Genomic DNA, 16,146 nt, shown 5'->3' on the forward strand with positions numbered 1-16,146 from the left:
GGAGTCAGAGGACCAGAAGCTTGTGTAGATGGGAGAGCAATTGCACAAACAAAGCCATGTGTCTTATTTGATGGGTGGACGGAACCCAGTGTCACCGAACTTCTACAGAGTCAACTCAATTCATCTCTCTGCCCTTTCCACGTCTGAATCTGAGTGAATTCAGATTCACTTCACATTAGTTGGCTTAACATTAGCTTTCTTCCTTGAGAAAACTTCTGAAACTTACGTAGTAAAGTTTTTTTGTTCCCCTCCTCCCTAAATTACTGCCTGCAAGATGCAAGCCCTCAGATGGAAACCGTCTCCCATTTCTATTTTGAGATTCGCCTGAGTCACAAGGTAGTCTTGGCGAATCACTCTGCTCCATCCCTCAGTTTATTGAGGCTGCCTGGGAACAGGCGCTGCCAGCCAGACAGGAAGAGGGCCGTGTTGCCTAACTCCAAAAGGTTTCAGGCGTATGGATGTGGTGAGGTTTAATAATGGATATAAATTGCTGCAGATGGATTTCCCACAGGGTGGGGGTGGGGAAAGGGCAACCATTTCCCTTAACTTCCTCTATATGAATTCATGGCTGGTAGAGAGGCCAGGCTATTAAACACAGCTGAGCAAATGTCCCAATGTCTGCAGGACATATTTTTCCAACTAAAGAGACCCCTAGTGGGCTCCTACTATATATGACGCTCCCAAGCCCCAAAGAGAAGCAAAAGAATGTGACTGATATGACTCTGGCAAAGTTACACTGTTTAAAAAAAAAGAGAGAGTCAGTGTTTATAAACATGTATAAACCACAAGGCCCTTTTCTTTTTTTCAAGAACGGGTATAAAGAGCTGCTTCCACCTGGATTCTCTTATCTGTGTCCCATCCAGTCTTGAGTTCCTCCAAGTTGTGTAGCAAACATGTTCTCCCTAAGTGGTTCTGCCTTACTGACTATAATTCCAAACTCGCTGAGCCCCCAACCCCTAGAGATGCCTCTTGACAAAATTATTCTTTATGTACTCACACAAATGTAAACAGAAGAGATGAAAGGCTCCGGGGATGCAGCCAGTGCATGTCTCAAGCTGAACCACTGCTAAGCACGACCTGAACTTTTCTGCCTCTCTCCGCTTGGCTGAGTTCCTCTCTTGACTCAGGGCAGAGTGATGAGCATGGCATAGGAGGCTTAGGACCCAGGGGGCGCCTTTCAGCCGGAAAAATAAAAAAACCACCTCGCTGCAGCAAGCTTGCTGGAAGCTCCCAGTTCTAAAGAGAGGCTGTTTACCAGAAGCACATAACAAGAGCAGGTCTGACTGCAAGGCTGGGAACGGGAGGCAGAGCCGCCGCTTAGGGGGACCCCGGCTGGACTCTGGTTGGTCAGTCACCTGCAGGATGAAGGAGGTGAGGATGCTGTTGGCCTGGGTGCGAACAATCCTCGTCAGCAACATGCTCCTGGCAGAAGCCTATGGATCTGGAGGTGAGATTACAATCTTTCCTTTCTGCAGCAACTTAATGAAGCAGAAAGGGTGATGCTTCCTATTTTCCAAGCAGGACCAGGACAGGAAACGGAGCTTGTAGCAGCTTCCTGTTGTCCCATGAAAGCTTTGTTGGTTTTGTTTTTTTTCTTTCTCCTTTCCCTGCCCGGAGCTTGCAGCTCCATCTTTGCCATTAAGAACAAAGGCAAGTAAGCACTTTCTCTTTTCTTTTTCTTGCCGGTGGCTCACGAGTGGATGGAACTTGGAGGTTCACCTCCCCCACTCCTAAGTCCTGTTCTTTGCCGGGGGCTTTGCAGGTTGTCTCCAGAGCACTTGCCCTCCTTACCCAGCCCCTTCCTGCGGCCCTCCTGCTGAGGGGAGTGGGAGTTTGGAGTCACATCCAGGCAGCAATTAGGCAGGTTCCCTCCATTTGAGGCTCTCTTTTGCCTGACTGGATATAAAGGCCTTTGTAGGATTCTCTTGGGAGGGAATGCTGCCTGTGAAAGTGTGGCCTCATCCACGGAGACAAGAACACCAGAGTTTATATAACATAGAATGACAACACACGGATGGATTTGGGGTCCTGCCGCCCCCTGACCCAAAACTCCCACCGTCTCCACAGACGGTCCTGAACCCAGGGCTCCCCCGCACCTTCCTCCAAAGTGGTCACAAGTTCCAGAGCAACAACCCCTTGCACTTGTGCAGTGCTTTCCGGCTTAAAAAAGAAAAGAAAAAAGCCAACACTGAGCAGAGGGGGCCGGGCACCGGCTAGGGGCTCTTCACTCGCCCGCCCTCCCTTCTCTTTCCGGCCTCACTACAGCCCAGCGAGGCAGGCGGGGTTTTCCACGTGAGGGCAGGGTCTCCCAGGAGGGGTGGGCCCGGGCTCCCCTGTCCGCCACTCAGTGTCCTGTCGGGGGGCTCCTCTTCCTCATAGGCTGCTTCTGGGATAACGGCCACCTGTACCGGGCAGATCAGCCCTCCCCCGCGCCGGGCCACAGCTGCCTTAACTGGCTGGACGCGCAGAGCGGCCTGGCATTTGCCCCAGAGTCGGGTGAGTGCCCGTCCAGGACGGCGGGCGGGCGGGCGGAGGCCGTGTTCCAACCCCGACCCATGGTGCCTTCTCTCCCCTCTCAGGCGCCGGCAACCACAGCTACTGCCGGAACCCGGACCAGGACCCACGCGGGCCCTGGTGCTACGTCAGCGGCGAGGCTGGAGCTCCCGAGAAGCGACCTTGCCAGGACCTGCGCTGCCCAGGTACCCAGACCCCGCGCCCAGGGCTTCCCAGGAGCTGTCGCAACACCCGCCGCGCACGTGCGGCCGCGCGACACCGGCCGGCCCCGCCCCGCCCCGCCCCGTCCGATTGGCCAGGGCTGTCTCCAGGCCGCGGGACCCGAAGCTCATTGGCCGGCGCCGCCGCCCGGAATGAGCTCATTCTCCGCGAGCTCCTAGTAAACAACTGTGGGCGGCTAGGCCCCGCCCCTCGGCCGAGCTCCGCGCCGGGAACGCCGCTGGGGGAGCCCCGGAGAAGTGTGTTGTTGGTCCACGCCCTTAGCTCGCCCCTCGGTGTTTATGGGCCGGTTTGTGTAGTTTCTGCTGTGTGCTAGGCACTCTTTCACAGCCCCCCTGCACCCAGTTTGGAGGATCTAAGATTAAAGAGAAGTTCAGCGACTTACCAAAGGCAGTGGCAGGGTCCAGATTTGAATCCAAGTTTCTTAGACTCTAGAGTCCAGCTTATGGCTCCCAGGGCAGCAAGGACGATTCTCTAGGATTAAATGGGATATGTTAGCATGTAACATAGGGATTGGCATAAAGCGTGGGCTCAGCAAATGCGAGCTGTTTAGAGGAGTTACGCATTGCCTCTTGGCATAGAGGGGGTACCCCTGGAGGTGAGCTGATTTGGGCCTTGGAAGACGGTAAGAATTTGAGAATATGAAGACATGGGAGGCAGGTGAGGCCCATTCTCACAGCCTTCTTTGTCTTGTTCCAGCTGTGGTCCAGCCTTCAGGCCAGATCTTGCCCCTAGGTCTTGATTTCAGTGTGTACAGCGCATTCTAAGGTGGGCCCACTCAGCTTCCCCCAAACTCAGGCCACTCTCTGATGAGAGCTGTTTTCCCACTTCACCTCCAGATACCACTTCCCAGGGCCTGCCAACCTCTGCAACAGAAACTGAGGAGGCCGCTGAAGTGCCAGGGGGAGATGAGGTGTTTGCTCCTGCCAACGCCCTGCCTGCCCGGAGCGAGGCTGCAGCTGTGCAGCCAGTGATTGGGATCAGCCAACGAGTGCGGGTGAACTCCAAGGAGAAGAAGGACCTGGGAACACTGGGTATGACTGCCCGCCTCTGTCCTTGTGAAATTCAAGGAGAAATATTTGATTATCTGGGGTGGAGCTAATGGAACCTTGTGTCCTGTCCTTGGCAGGCTACGTGCTGGGCATCACCATGATGGTGATCATCGTCGTCATTGGAGCTGGAATTGTCCTTGGCTACACCTACAAGAGGTCAGTAGCTTCTTTTCTGGGCTCGGTGAGAGAGGAGAGGAAGGTACACAAAGTCAAACCAGACTCCTCTGTGGCATTCTTACTTGTAAAGGAAGTGAGGTCTTGGATGCAGAGACTTGGTTCTAGTTTTCACCAGGTGGCCTTGGACAAACCCTCTTCTTTGGTGCATTTACTTATCACCCAGAAAGCATGATGAGGTAGGGATTCTTATTCCCCGTTGTACAGGTGAGGAGGCCTTCATCAGAAGGGTGAAGTAACCTGCTCAAGGTTATACTGCCTGGGAGTGGCTGGAGTCACATCCAGCTCTCTTGACACCGACATTCCCTGCTGTCTGGTGTGGAAGCATGTCTGCTGTGGAACTGGGTGGCCTTTCAGAAATGAGGCTGGGCTCTCATTGCAGGGACTGGGAGATTGAATTCTGTGAGTTATAAAAATCTGCTCCTAGAAAAGGTTCCCAGCCACTGCTTTTGCAGTTGGGGCTTGAATGTCCTGAGCTATAATCAGTGGGATCTCCTCTAGGACAGGAGGAAGGAAGCGAGTTGGAGTGCATGATGATAATCAAGTTGTGCCCTGGTTGACTCTGGGAAGATTATTTGCAAAACGTTGGGCAAAAATCAGGGTATTTGACTTCCATTCCTGAGTATCTGTGATATTTCTTTTCTGTGGTCTGGGAAGGCTTCCTATAAGGGAAGTAATGTAGTGGCCTGCGTTTTCCAGTGGTGAGGACCACAGCCCCAGTGGGACACCCAGTATTAAATAAAATCGAGTTGTCTCTAGAGTGATGCAGTCAGTCTCATTTTACAGATGGAAAAGGGGACATATTGGTAAGAATAATAACAGTGAAAGCAGCAGTATTTCTGAAGGCCAGGTACTGCTTCAAATGATATGTGTGCTTTAACTCAGTCCTCACAATCAGCCCTGATAAGGCCAATGATATTTACAGATAAGGAAACTGAGACTTGTTTGAGGTCACACACTAGCATTCGGTGGAGCTCAGTCTCAGTCCTGCCAGTGACTAGCAATCTGTGTGACTTCGGGCAGGGTGGTTCTGTTTCCTACTCCAGGGCACGGCTGTCGCTGAGACTCTTGACTGCCTGGCCCAAAGAAAGAGATCAGTAAACCATAGCTGTTTTTCTTTTCTGTAAAATGTGGGCACACTGCACTTGTGCTCTCCAGGCTCCATTGCTTCTCTGATCTTCTGTGATTCAGGAAGCACAGGTTCAGAGAGGGGGGAAGTGTTGACCTGAGAGGGTCTCCTTTCCCCTAGCATAAGGTCGCTGCCCTCAGCACGACAGTGGATGGGGCAGGTTTAGGGGCACCTGTTTGTCATTTCAGGGAGTTAGGGGGAATGATGGGGAGGCCCTGGTTACAGTTCGCAGCTCAGACCCAAACCGTGTTGGCTGAGTCTAGCTGTTGAAATATTTCCTCTTCAGCCACTGGATAGCACTGGGCTTGCCTCCGGTCTTGTGACAGTGTCCAGGCCTCCAGGTGCTTGAACTGACTGCTAAACGTCCTTAATCGCGAGCTCAGTTCTCAGGCCGGAGGAGGAAGCCACGCCTTTTGCTTCTAGATCTGCTCCTCTAGGCTGTCATGGGAGCGCCCTGAGAGCCTATATTTACTTTCCTGTAATCTCAGGGCGAGGCACCGAGTCACCAGACTTCTAACCACGGGACCACCCCTTTCCTCAGCAAAAGTGCCCCAAGCACAGCCCACAGGAAACGGCTTGTGGGCTGGAGGCAAGCGCTCAGCCCCCTCTCTCCCCAGTCACAGAACAGTGTCCTGGAAGTACTGTGGAGCACACGTCCTTCCACTTCTCTGCACCTCCTTGTCTCCTCTGTTCCATGGAGCTGTGCCCCCTCTTCATGCACACCCATGCCCACCCCAGGTTACCCTTAACTGTTACATGGAGACAGCAGAACACCAGTCAGGTTAAATAACCACCACAGCCACTTAGACTTTCTTAAGACCCACTTGAGTGTCCTTCCCTGACGATTGCACCAAAGCCGCAGGACCACACTAGAAGGACCACTTTTACACCATTTCACAGCGAGGAGCTGAGACCGAGAGGAGTTCAGCGGTGTGTCCAAGCTACACGGCCAATAAGGATTGCCAGTGTCTCCCAGAAGTCCAGCAAGGCTCAGGAGCTTCATGCCAATTTGCTTTGGAGTGCATAAGACAGTGCAGGCTTCCCAGCTGGCTCAGTGGTAAAGAATCCTCCTGCCAATGCACGAGACCCAAGTTCAGTCTCTGGGTTGGGAAGATCCCCTGGAGGAGGAAACGGCAAAGTATTCTTGCCTGGGAAATCTCATGCACTGAGGAGCCTGGCAGGCTGTAGTCTATGGGATTGCAGAAGAGTTAGACACGACTGGGTGAACACGCACAGAACCTTTCAAAATAAAACAGAAACTTTCAAACTATAACAGCTGGGCTTAAAAGTGAAAAGAACAAGGATCTGGTTCTGGAACTGTGAGCAGTTCTGGGTGTGACACTGGACAAGTCATTTACCTTCTCTGCTTCCCTCATGTGTAAAATAGCACGGGGGCAGGTTAGCGATGAGCTGCCCAGCTCAAACGTTTCCTAAAGACAGTATTACTTGCTGGGCCGCAGGCAGTACTAGGTTCAGATCCCAAATCCGCCCTCTGCGTGAATAAATGGTGGAGCCTCTCCACTTCTGCTGTCCTGTCCCTGAAACAGAGATCCTAATAGATGCCGCATAGGTCTGTTGTGACGATCAAATGAGTGTAGTCTGGGCAGACAGTTGGTGTTCCTGACCTTGGCTGCCTTGAAGAACTTGTCCTGAGCAGCAGTGTGGCACAGCGCCACTTCTGACGGGGACGAGAGCAGTGGCTCAGAGTTACGCAATAATTTGAGGCAGCCTGTGATGCCTAAAGGAGGTCCTGGGTGCCTCTATCACCCAGCAGGCGGATGTCAGATAAAGACAGCAGCTCCGTGCACTCCTGCTTTCTGGCCAGCCCGGCCACCAGGCCTGACCCTGGAGCAGTCAGGATAGAATTCCTGCGAGCCCTGAACCCTTCCAAGGGCCAGGAGGCTAATGGGAGGGAGTTTTCCCCTGGCTGGGAGGGGCGGGCAGGCACCAGGCTTCCTCTCAGGGGAGGAAGGGAGGCAGGTGGGAGCGGACAAGGGCTCAGCCTGGTGGGCCTCTATCCTGGTTTTCTGGTTCAGGTGGCCAGCCTGCAGCTCACTGCCCCGAGCGCAGTGTCTGTGCTCTGGCTCTGATTAAAAGGCAAGGAGAAAACTGTCAGTCAACACTACAGCCCGCCCAGGAGAGGAACTGAGTTAGTGAATGAGTCTTTTGTTCTTTCTTGGCTGTCAGACAACAGCCTGGATGTCCCCCCACCTCATAGGTGTGAGAAGGGGCTGAGCTGCCTGACGGTCAGTACGGCCATGCTGGTGGCCTCTCTGAGACCCCAGAAGGAGCTGGGGGCTGCCTTGGCACCTCTAGGACTCACAGGCGCCGTTAGCAGGAGGCATGTGGGGCTGAGTGTGTTTTGAGGCTTCTAAATGGAAGAGACTGCCATCCAGACTTGTCCCGGCACCTGCTCCTTTCGTTTACCCTTGGCTGAGCTTCAAGCCCAGCTCTGCCCCATTAATCCACATTGATTTTTCTCCCCCCCGAGACTTGTGTATGACGTAGCCTGACCATTATCAACAGCCCGGCTGACCACAGCCAGATGCTTGGTAAAGGAGGCAGCTGAGGAAAGCCTCAGTTTCTTCGGCTGTAAAATGTGGATGACACGCAGTGCTGGGTGGAAATGAGACAAAAATGACGCACGTATAAAGGGTGCGGCATCCAGCCGGTGCATAGGTGGCCCTTCTCAGGGTGGAAGGTGGGAAGGCCACTTCCTGGCACCTTAGTGGGTCCTTGGAAAGCATGAGTTCCTGCTTTCCTTCTTCCTCCAGCCCCTTAGGTTTTGAAATTCGGGCCTTGGCACAAGGCTCTGGGCACATACTCTGCTGCTTTTGTAAATGGCCTTTGGTTCTCTGCTGGCTTGTTTGTGGGCTCCCTGTTGTTCAGTCGCTCAGTCGTGTGTCTTTGCCACCCTGTGGACTGCAGCACACCAGGCCTCCCTGTCCTTCACTATCTCCCAAAGTTTGCTCAAACTCATGTCCGTTGAGTCAGTGATGCCATCCAACCATCTCATCTTCTGTCACTCCCTCCTCCTCCTGCCCTCAATCTTTCCCAGCATCGGGCTTTCCCAACGAGTTGGCTCTTCGCATTAGGTGGCCACAGTATTGGGGCTTCAGCATCAGTCCTTCCAATGAATATTCAGGGTTGATTTCCTTTGACTGACTGTTTTGATTTCCTTGCAGTCCAAGGGACTCTTCCTTAATAGAATTAAATCCAGACTTTCCAAGTTTCTCCTGACGTGGGCAGACTGTAGTTTTCTGTTGTATGCCAGAGGTAGAGGTGTTCTCTTCTATGTGGCAGTAGCCGTGACCAAGAAGTGCCCAGAGGCAGAGCGAACCTCGGGCCATGAGTGGGGGTGCGCTTGCTCCAGGCAGCCGTGTCCCCGTGGCCCTCCTCAGCCCCTCCAGGGGCTCGGGGAGCTCCTCTGCTGTGGCTTGGGGAGCCCAATGCGGATGGACAGGAGCTGCAAGGCTTACACGCAGAGACTTGGCCACCCAGGGCTAGTCGGGGGCATGAGCGCACAGGTATGCCATCTGTGACCCAACAGTGAGGAACAGGGGTGCGCGGGGCACACGTCATGCTCAGGATCTCACAGGATGTTAGGGGCCCTGGAGGTTCTCAAGTCCGGCTCCCCGTTTTACAGGATGATGAAGCTCAAGGCCTAGAGCGGAGGGCAGTGGTCGGGGTCACATAAACAACACTCACCCTGGCTGTCCAGTAGGAGAGTTCCTGTGGGAACCCAGATTAAGATAACGTTGCCTGGTGAGTCACATCACCTTCCGGGCAAATCGCAACAGCCCCCTGTGAGCTTTATAGCAGTCCCATGGTTTTCGAAATGCTTTCCCATTCAGTAGTCTTGGCTGGAAAATCCCATGGACGGAGGAGCCTGGTAGGCTACAGTCCATGGGGTCGCAAAGATTCAGACACAACTGAGTGACTCCACTTTCACTTTCATCATCATATTTGGAGTCAGGTATCATTCCCATTTCACAGATGATGAAACCAAGGCTCCCCAAGGCCGTGTCACACAGCCCAGGCTGGGCTGCTCCAGGGGTGGAGAACTGGTTGATTTAAAGGCAATTAGGAGGCCCCTGCTCCTTTCCCTCCAGCGCCCTTGTCCTCAGCGTTTGTGACTCTGGAAATCTTTGTCCTTGCACCTCCCTGGGCAATAGCTGTGTCATCTGTCTGCTCTCGGTTGTCTCCCTGGGGACTCTGAGGCAGGCCTGTTCGCCGCACCAGGTCATCCATCAGCTGCTTGCTTCAGGGCCTCTTCAGGATGGGCTCCTTCCGGGAAGATTTCCTCTGACGGCTGAGCCGTGTCTGATTGCTGTGTTAAGGATGCTGACCTGGGTTCTGGTGTGCAATGTGCCAGGCGCACACCACACCCTTTGGCTTGCAGTGGGCGTGGCCGGCCCAGTGGGGTGGACCCGACATGTGCAGCCGAAGACTGGGTGGGTGAGGCCCTGCCCTATCCTTTTTGTGGGGGTGACCCTGATAAGGTCAGAACTTCTCTTGAGCATCAGCCAGAGTCCAACAGACTTGGGCTCGAGCCCACCGTGTCATTTGGAGAGTTCAGCTTCTTTGGACTTACTTCCTCATCTATAAAATGAATGATAACACCTAATTGTTTGGGTTCAGAATGAAGTACGGTAATGCACGTCAAGCCCTCAGTATGGAGTGAGCACTTCACGTGAATAAAATGGGGTTAACACCTCAGCCTGATTGGGTCACGGAGTACCAGGAGAAGGCCTGTGAACACTCAGGGGTCCCATGGTCATTGTGTCCGTTTCCCGTCGACCCAAGCAGCCCGCAGAGGCTCCTTGCCCACTGCGCTTGGAGGGGATGGTCCCTCTTTGTAGCCAGGGCTCACACCTTCCGGGGAGGGGATGGTTCCCATTTCTAGTCAGAGCTCACACCTTCAGAGACTTTTGGATGAGGCATCTCAGAACAGTATGGTCAGGTCAGTTTTCTGGACGGCTTTATGGGTGAGGGCTGAGGGTTTTTCTGGATCCCATGGTGCCTTGGGCTGAAAAAGCAAAACTCCGTTTTGCTTTAAGGGTCTCTTTTGTCCCCACCATCTTCATTAGCCCCACTGCAGCTGAGTGAGGGTTGTGCTCCTGTCACCCCCATCTCACAGACGAGGTTTAGGGGCTCCTTGCTGAGTTGAGGTAGCCTGGCAGAACAGCCCTGCCTGGCTGTGACTGCGGCCAGCCCCTGCCGAGCTTCAGGGTGCTGGCCTATGAGCAGACCGTGCGGGAGGCACAGCCCGACTCTTCCCTCTTCTCCTGCCAGGGGCAAGGACCTGAAAGCCCAGCACGAGCAGAAAGTGTGCGAGCGGGAGCTGCAGCGGATCACCCTGCCCTTGTCTGCCTTCACCAACCCCACCTGCGAGATCGTGGATGAGAAGACCGTTGTGGTCCACGCCAGCCAGACTCCAGTCGACCTTCAGGAGGGCAGTGCCCCCCTCATGGGCCAGGCGGGCACTCCAGGAGCCTGAGCCCTGCCACGATGGGCAGGAGCCCATTGCAGACACTGGTGTGGGACTACCTACCCCCCTCCACAGCTGGGAGGATCTACACTTTGTTGTGGTTGAAACCCCCCACTTTTTCTGTTTGAACCCGAAGACAGGAGCAGGTGGCACTGTGGGCTGAGAGCGAGGCTGGGTAGGGTCCTGCCAAGGCTCTCTCTCCATAACCGTGGAGCAGGGTTTTTCCCACGGATGGGGACAGCAGCAGCCCCCACAGCAGCGCTGTGACAGGGGCTTCCTGTGCCCCGGAACCAAACCAGGGATGGACAGGGGGCTCCCCCAGCTCCCCTTTGCTTCATTGTGCAAGGTGGCCTCAGCCTCGGCCTCCCCACGTGCTCGCTGTGGGTCTCAGTGGCGTGTGCTGTTATTCACAATTCTGGTCACGTAGGTCGAGAGGCGGTGTTTAAAAAACATATTTGGTTTTTTCAGCATTTGGGACGCAGTCCCCTACTGACCATTTCTGAGAAATGGAAACGAGTCTGTACGAAAGTCAGCACTGTGGGTTGAGAACAGGATCTAGGCAGAGGCTGCTGGCAGCGATGTGCCTTGAGGACTGCGGGCCGGGCCCAGGGCCCCAGGGCTCTTTCTGTTCCCAAAGGAGAGGAAGGGCAGAACGGCACTGAACATTCCGCTGAGGAGGGCGAGGGGTCACAGCTGCCTCAGCCCCCAGGACCTGAGCGGGCCCGGGGCACCCCCGACAGCCTCCTCTCAGGGTGCACAGTGACCTCTCTGCATTCCTCAGGGCTGAGACAGCAGCCAGCTGACCTGCAGGAATGATGCTGTGGGCGGGGCCTCGTGAGCTGCTGCTCGGAGGTTAACCCCGGAGACCCGCCTGGAGGTGAGGTGATGGAAGGCTTCAGGACCAGCACCTTCCTGTGGGGAAGCAGGGTGAGGGTCACGACCCCTAACTTGTGAAACAATCACAGACCTATTGGAAGGGACCTTAGGGTTCCTGACGCCTTTTGGACAGAGGGGGCCTGAAGGGTGTGATACTACGGTTTGAAGAGGAAGCTACCGGTACAGTCAGCCTCAAGGCCCAGTCAGCCTCAAGGCCCTGATGGCACACTCCGGGGCCTCAGCAGAGCTAACCTGTCTGCAGAGCTTCCTTCCCAAAGCCCTGCCACCACCCTTCAGGGACGCCGGGTTTGCGGGGCCCTGTCTCTCGGGCAGGCTGTTCACAGAAGTCACCTGCTGAGGGACCTAGGCCTCGGGGGGTCTCTTGTTGGTCATGATGCAGAGAACATTACCGGTTTCTACTTTTCTATAAAAGCATTTCTGTGTATATGTTTTTATATACCTCATTCTGACACCTGCGAATAAAAGCGCAGGAAATTGCTCTGCATTTGACTCAACGTTAAAAAAAAAAACCCATACTGCCAAGTTTTTGTGGGGTGTCAGGACACTCCTCCTTAAAAGCTGGGAAGTGTTTGATTACCTTGTCAACACCTGCAGGGCGAGCTCCACTGTCTGTCCTTCCCTTTGGTCCACACCAGGGGCAACAGCCAGGTGGTTGGAAACTGGAGCGTCATCATCAGGAGAGCCTCTGGGGTCGAAGCTGCAGGAAAGAGGCTGTGCAGCATGGCAGGGGGCAGCCAGTCACTGCAGACCCTCTCCCCCTGAGCATTCTTTAGAGGCTAGGGAGGGGCTGGAGACAGGGTTGGGGGATGGGACGGCTGCAGCAGCCGAAGCAGGGATGGGTGTGCAGGGGGTGATGGGCTCCCAGGAGCTGCTCTGGGCCGAGGGAGGTCCCCGCAGGGTGACTCCTAGAGCTCTAGCAGAAGCTACCAATGGCAGTCTTTTGGGGGCTTTTTAGCAAGGATTTCACAACAGGTTCTTAGCCTCTAGGAACACCCAGGGCAACCTCTGCCTGTATCCAGTCACCATTCTATACTGCTGCCAGCAAGGGGCAGGCACCCTAGCACGTGTTTTTCCAGGAACTAGATCTTGGCCCCGACTCCAGCCAGCTTTGGGAGAAAGCACCTTTGGGTCTGTGGATGTGTGCTGTGCCCAGGATCCCGCGAGCCAGATCGCATCACCTGGCCCAGCTGGCACCCCACAGGCCCCATGTGTGGACGCAAGAAGCAGGTCTCCCCTTGAGCTCTTGGAAGGAGACACCAGGGGCAGGGGTGACGAGCACACACTTCCTCCCTCTGTTAAGGTGGCACCCAGCCCGGCAGAGAGGACTCCGGGACGGCTGGGCAGTGGGAGTGCACGGATGTCGGAGGGCGGGCCTTGGTGGGCCTGAGGGGATGGCGTGGCTGGGAGGCGGCAGGTCACCTGCCCCGAGGCCTGGCTGCCTCCGGGTTGCACACGTCCCCTGGAGCAGGCGGGTGTCTGTGTAAGGAGGTGGGGTCAGAGCACTCGAACCCCTGCTGTGGGGTCATATGGGCGGGGCCTCAAAGTGGCCACTGCAGCCTCCATGTGCGTGTCCCTGAACCAGGCCGCAAGTCACGTTCTCACTCTCCGCACCATCAGTCATGTTAACTGCTTAATTTATTTGGTCTGCTCCACGGCCTGATTTGGGCCCACCACCCCCACTCCTGCGGGGACCACCGAGGCAGCACCAGCTGCACGATGCCGGGAGCCCAGGGCGAGGGCTCGCACACTCCACACCTGAGCAGGGCGTCAACAGCAAGGAGACTGGCCAGAGGCAACACCCAGTGCCTCAGCTCATCAGGTCTGTCTGTGCACAGCGTTTCACACATCACCCCCACAGGTACAACACCAAGACAGTCTGAACGGCAACCGCCTTCTCCCGCGTCACCCAGCCGCCCCCGCCCCCAGCACAACCACACACACCGCAGTAAGGTCCCAAACCCACTCCTCACTTAGCAAATACGGTGCAGGGTCACCTCACACCCCACATGCTGGGCCTCCACTAACCAGTGTCCTCCAGAGCCCGCCCCGCACAAGCCTGGGCTCCTGGATGAAGCGCACGTGAGCGTGCAAAGGACAGCAGCCAGGACACCAGGGCTTCCGAGAGGGCAGGGCCTCTCCTTCACCCTGGCCGCCACCTGCGCTTGCGGGTGACTGCTTGTCGCTGGCAGAAGGGACGCGCCCACGAGCTCCCCGCCAGTCCGGAGCTCAGTGTGAGAACACAAGTGGAGGCTCCGCCTCGAGCCTATGGGGCCCCGGGGCCCAGGAGGCGAACAGAAACCAGCCCTGCTCCTGACTCCTGGCCGGACCCACCACAAACCGACCAGGAGACGCTTTACAGCCCACTCCCTCAATGCTGCCCAGGGGAGGGCGGGACGCGCCAGGGCCGGGGAGCACCGCGGTCGCTTCCGGTCCTCGGACAGCCGCACTCTCTGCCACACTCCACAAGAAGTCCTCCTGCACCGGCCGAACCAGAGGCGTCAGGGCCCGCCGGCGGTGCACCCGGGAGCCTGCCCAGCAGGTCCAGGGTGCGCTGGTCAGTGTCAGCAAGGGCCTCTGGGAATCCACTGCCAGGGCGCTCCCGAGTGGTCACGAGTAACAGACTCCTCCTGGCTCAGGGACCAGGGTTTGTTTGTTTTCTTCACAGCTTCCAGGCGAGTGTGGGATTTACAGACAGTAACCGGGCTCCAGGACCTGTGGGGACGTTTCCCTGGTGCTGTGCCCGCTTGCCTCCGGGGACGTAGGAGGATGGCCAGTCCTGCTTCTGAATGAGCTGCCGATCCCCAGGAGGCCTGGCCGGCCCTGCCCGCAGCAGGGATGGGTGCAGAGGGGGCAGTGCTGGCTGGGGGATGCCCCCAGAAGGGGGTTGGGCCAGGGCTAGGGAGGCGGGTTCCGGATCAGGCCGTACTCCATGCTCACGGTGTGGTCCAGGTCCTCCAGCTCTGTGGGCAGTGGGATGCCCAGCTCCCCCAGGTACAGGGACAGTGCCTCAAAGAAGTCCTCCAGTTTGGAGAATGCCGGTCTAGAAAGAGGAGGAGGAGACAGGTGAGTCATGGGGGTAGGGGCGGGCAGTGAGGTGGCAAAGAAGGCACCCAGGCCTGTGGCTCCACCACTTCCTGGGTGTCTGACCTTGGGCGAGCCCTTAACCTTGGTGTGCCTCAGGTCATAGACTGCACAGGCTGCTGCAAAGACGAGAGGTGGTAACACAGGGAGAGGAGGGTCTGGCTCAAAGGGGCAGCTTGAAAATGAAGTACAGGAGGAGAAAAGCCCCTTCCAGGTCTCAGAGAAAATGCAATCATCACAGGTAGGTTTGGACTAAGTGCCCTTTTAAAGATCCTTTCAGTCCTGAGATTGAAAGTCGTTTCCATATCGATGGGATCTGCCCCGGGAGGGGCTTCTCACAGTCTTGGCAGCTCACCCCAAAGAGAAAGAGAATGCCTGGCTCCTGTTGCCCTGGAGACAGCTCAGGTCCATTCCTCCATCTCCTCCTCGATTTTGCTTAAACATCTTGTCACCTTCTTGGCAAGACCTACTCTGAGCACCATCTTAAAGATGGTGGTAACTTGCACCCTGAACAACCCTTTTTGCTTGGCTTGAGTACTTTTTCCATAGCATCTGTGTCTTTCTCACATATTAAATACATGTTCTCATATACTAAAGATAATTTTAAGATTTCTTTAAAGGAAAAAATTGGCTAATGCATAAAGATGCTCACTGTAATACCTACTGTAAGGACAAACTGGAAAAACCTGAACATCTACGCATGTATGTTCCTACAGTCTCCTAGTGAATTTCACAGTCAACAGAAATGATAATCTGGAATACTGGGTAGTGACAAAAATGCAAAGCGAAATGTCAAACTTTTCTCTACTTAAGATAACTGTATAAAAAAAAATGTGTTTGGACATGGGAATATGGAAACTTGAAAACACTGTTAGCATGGTATATAGGTTTGGGTGAATTTCCTGCTGTTAAAGTTTAACGCTGTCTCTGGGTCACTTGCTACAAAACCCCCGTCTTCCTCCCTGCTGACTGACACATCAGGGTCGTCAGGTGGCTTCAGTGGTTGATGGCCACATCTGCGAGCCTGGGAAAGGCTTGGCAATGGCTGAGGACTGGGGTGAGCATCCCAGGACCATGAGGGCTGAGCGAGGGGCGTGGACTCCAACCTGCTCTCAGGCTCCAGTCTGCAGCAGATGGCTGCCAGGGGGAAGAAGGCTGGGGGACACTCTTCAGGGACAAACTTCTCCCAGAAGAGCTTCACGTTGAGGCCGAAGTCCAGTGTTCGGGGCAGGCAGTCAGGATCTGCATACACCTGCCCGATTATCTGCAGGTGGAGAGACAGTGGTCAGGGACGGCGCAGCCATGTGGTGGGGGAGGGGGGTGCTGGTGCGGGGACAGGACAGGCGGGATGGTCAGAAGCGGGAGGCAGAGGCTTCCCTGGTGCTCCAGTGGTTAAGAATCCGTCTGGCAATGCAAGGATGCAGGTTCAATTCTGGTTAGGGAACTAAGATCCCACATGCTGCAGGCCAACTAAGCCCTGTGCTGCAGCCACTGAGCCTGCGTGCTGTAACTAAGGCCAGATGCAGTCAAATAAACAGAAGAGGAAGGAAGTAAAAACCCAGCTGAGAGGGCTGCCCCCTCCCGTCTCT

General features: G+C 55.4%; 3 protein-coding genes across 14 annotated transcripts in view; 1 reads left to right on the forward strand and 2 right to left on the reverse strand.

The window, feature by feature from the left end:
* LOC113907299 overlaps positions 1-3,690 on the reverse strand; it is a 50,315-nt gene extending 46,625 nt beyond the window's left edge. For 5 of the 9 annotated variants that reach the window (XR_003515154.1, XR_003515151.1, XR_003515149.1 and 2 more), the window contains exons 1-2: positions 3,598-3,690; positions 3,119-3,207 (exon numbers count right to left, since the gene is read on the reverse strand). The gene's annotated coding sequence lies outside the window, so the exon portion shown is untranslated. Of the gene's footprint in view, positions 1-997; positions 1,356-2,096; positions 2,161-3,118; positions 3,208-3,597 lie in introns of all 9 variants that reach the window. The other 4 variants (XR_003515148.1, XR_003515152.1, XR_003515150.1 and 1 more) reach the window with 3 other exon arrangements.
* On the forward strand, positions 1,219-11,960 carry PIK3IP1 (phosphoinositide-3-kinase interacting protein 1). Its single transcript, XM_027566261.1, has 6 exons — positions 1,219-1,447; positions 2,380-2,496; positions 2,580-2,699; positions 3,573-3,767; positions 3,863-3,941; positions 10,384-11,960. The coding sequence occupies exons 1-6, from the start codon at positions 1,363-1,365 to the stop codon at positions 10,586-10,588; spliced, it is 801 nt and encodes a 266-aa protein (XP_027422062.1). The 5' UTR covers positions 1,219-1,362; the 3' UTR covers positions 10,589-11,960.
* A 1,133-nt stretch (positions 11,961-13,093) lies between these two features.
* LIMK2 (LIM domain kinase 2) overlaps positions 13,094-16,146 on the reverse strand; it is a 54,562-nt gene continuing 51,509 nt past the window's right edge. For all 4 annotated transcript variants that reach the window (XM_027566257.1, XM_027566258.1, XM_027566260.1 and 1 more), the window contains 2 exons: positions 15,664-15,821; positions 13,094-14,516 (listed from right to left, as the gene is read on the reverse strand). In XM_027566257.1, coding sequence (XP_027422058.1) covers positions 14,372-14,516; positions 15,664-15,821 — 303 coding nt within the window. In that variant the 3' untranslated portion in view covers positions 13,094-14,371. The remainder of the gene's footprint in view (positions 14,517-15,663; positions 15,822-16,146) is intronic.

Source organism: Bos indicus x Bos taurus, chromosome 17 (genome assembly GCF_003369695.1).
Source record: "Bos indicus x Bos taurus breed Angus x Brahman F1 hybrid chromosome 17, Bos_hybrid_MaternalHap_v2.0, whole genome shotgun sequence".
In the NCBI taxonomy this organism is placed as follows: Eukaryota; Metazoa; Chordata; class Mammalia; order Artiodactyla; family Bovidae; genus Bos; species Bos indicus x Bos taurus.

Bases quoted from the DNA above. Each gene is read 5' to 3' on its own strand.
- PIK3IP1 (XM_027566261.1), top strand. From the start codon at position 1,363: ATGAAGGAGGTGAGGATGCTGTTGGCCTGGGTGCGAACAATCCTCGTC. The intron at 2,700-3,572 runs GTACCCAGACCC...CTTCACCTCCAG, and splicing joins CCAGGACCTGCGCTGCCCAG to ATACCACTTCCCAGGGCCTG. The intron at 3,768-3,862 runs GTATGACTGCCC...TGTCCTTGGCAG, and splicing joins GAAGGACCTGGGAACACTGG to GCTACGTGCTGGGCATCACC.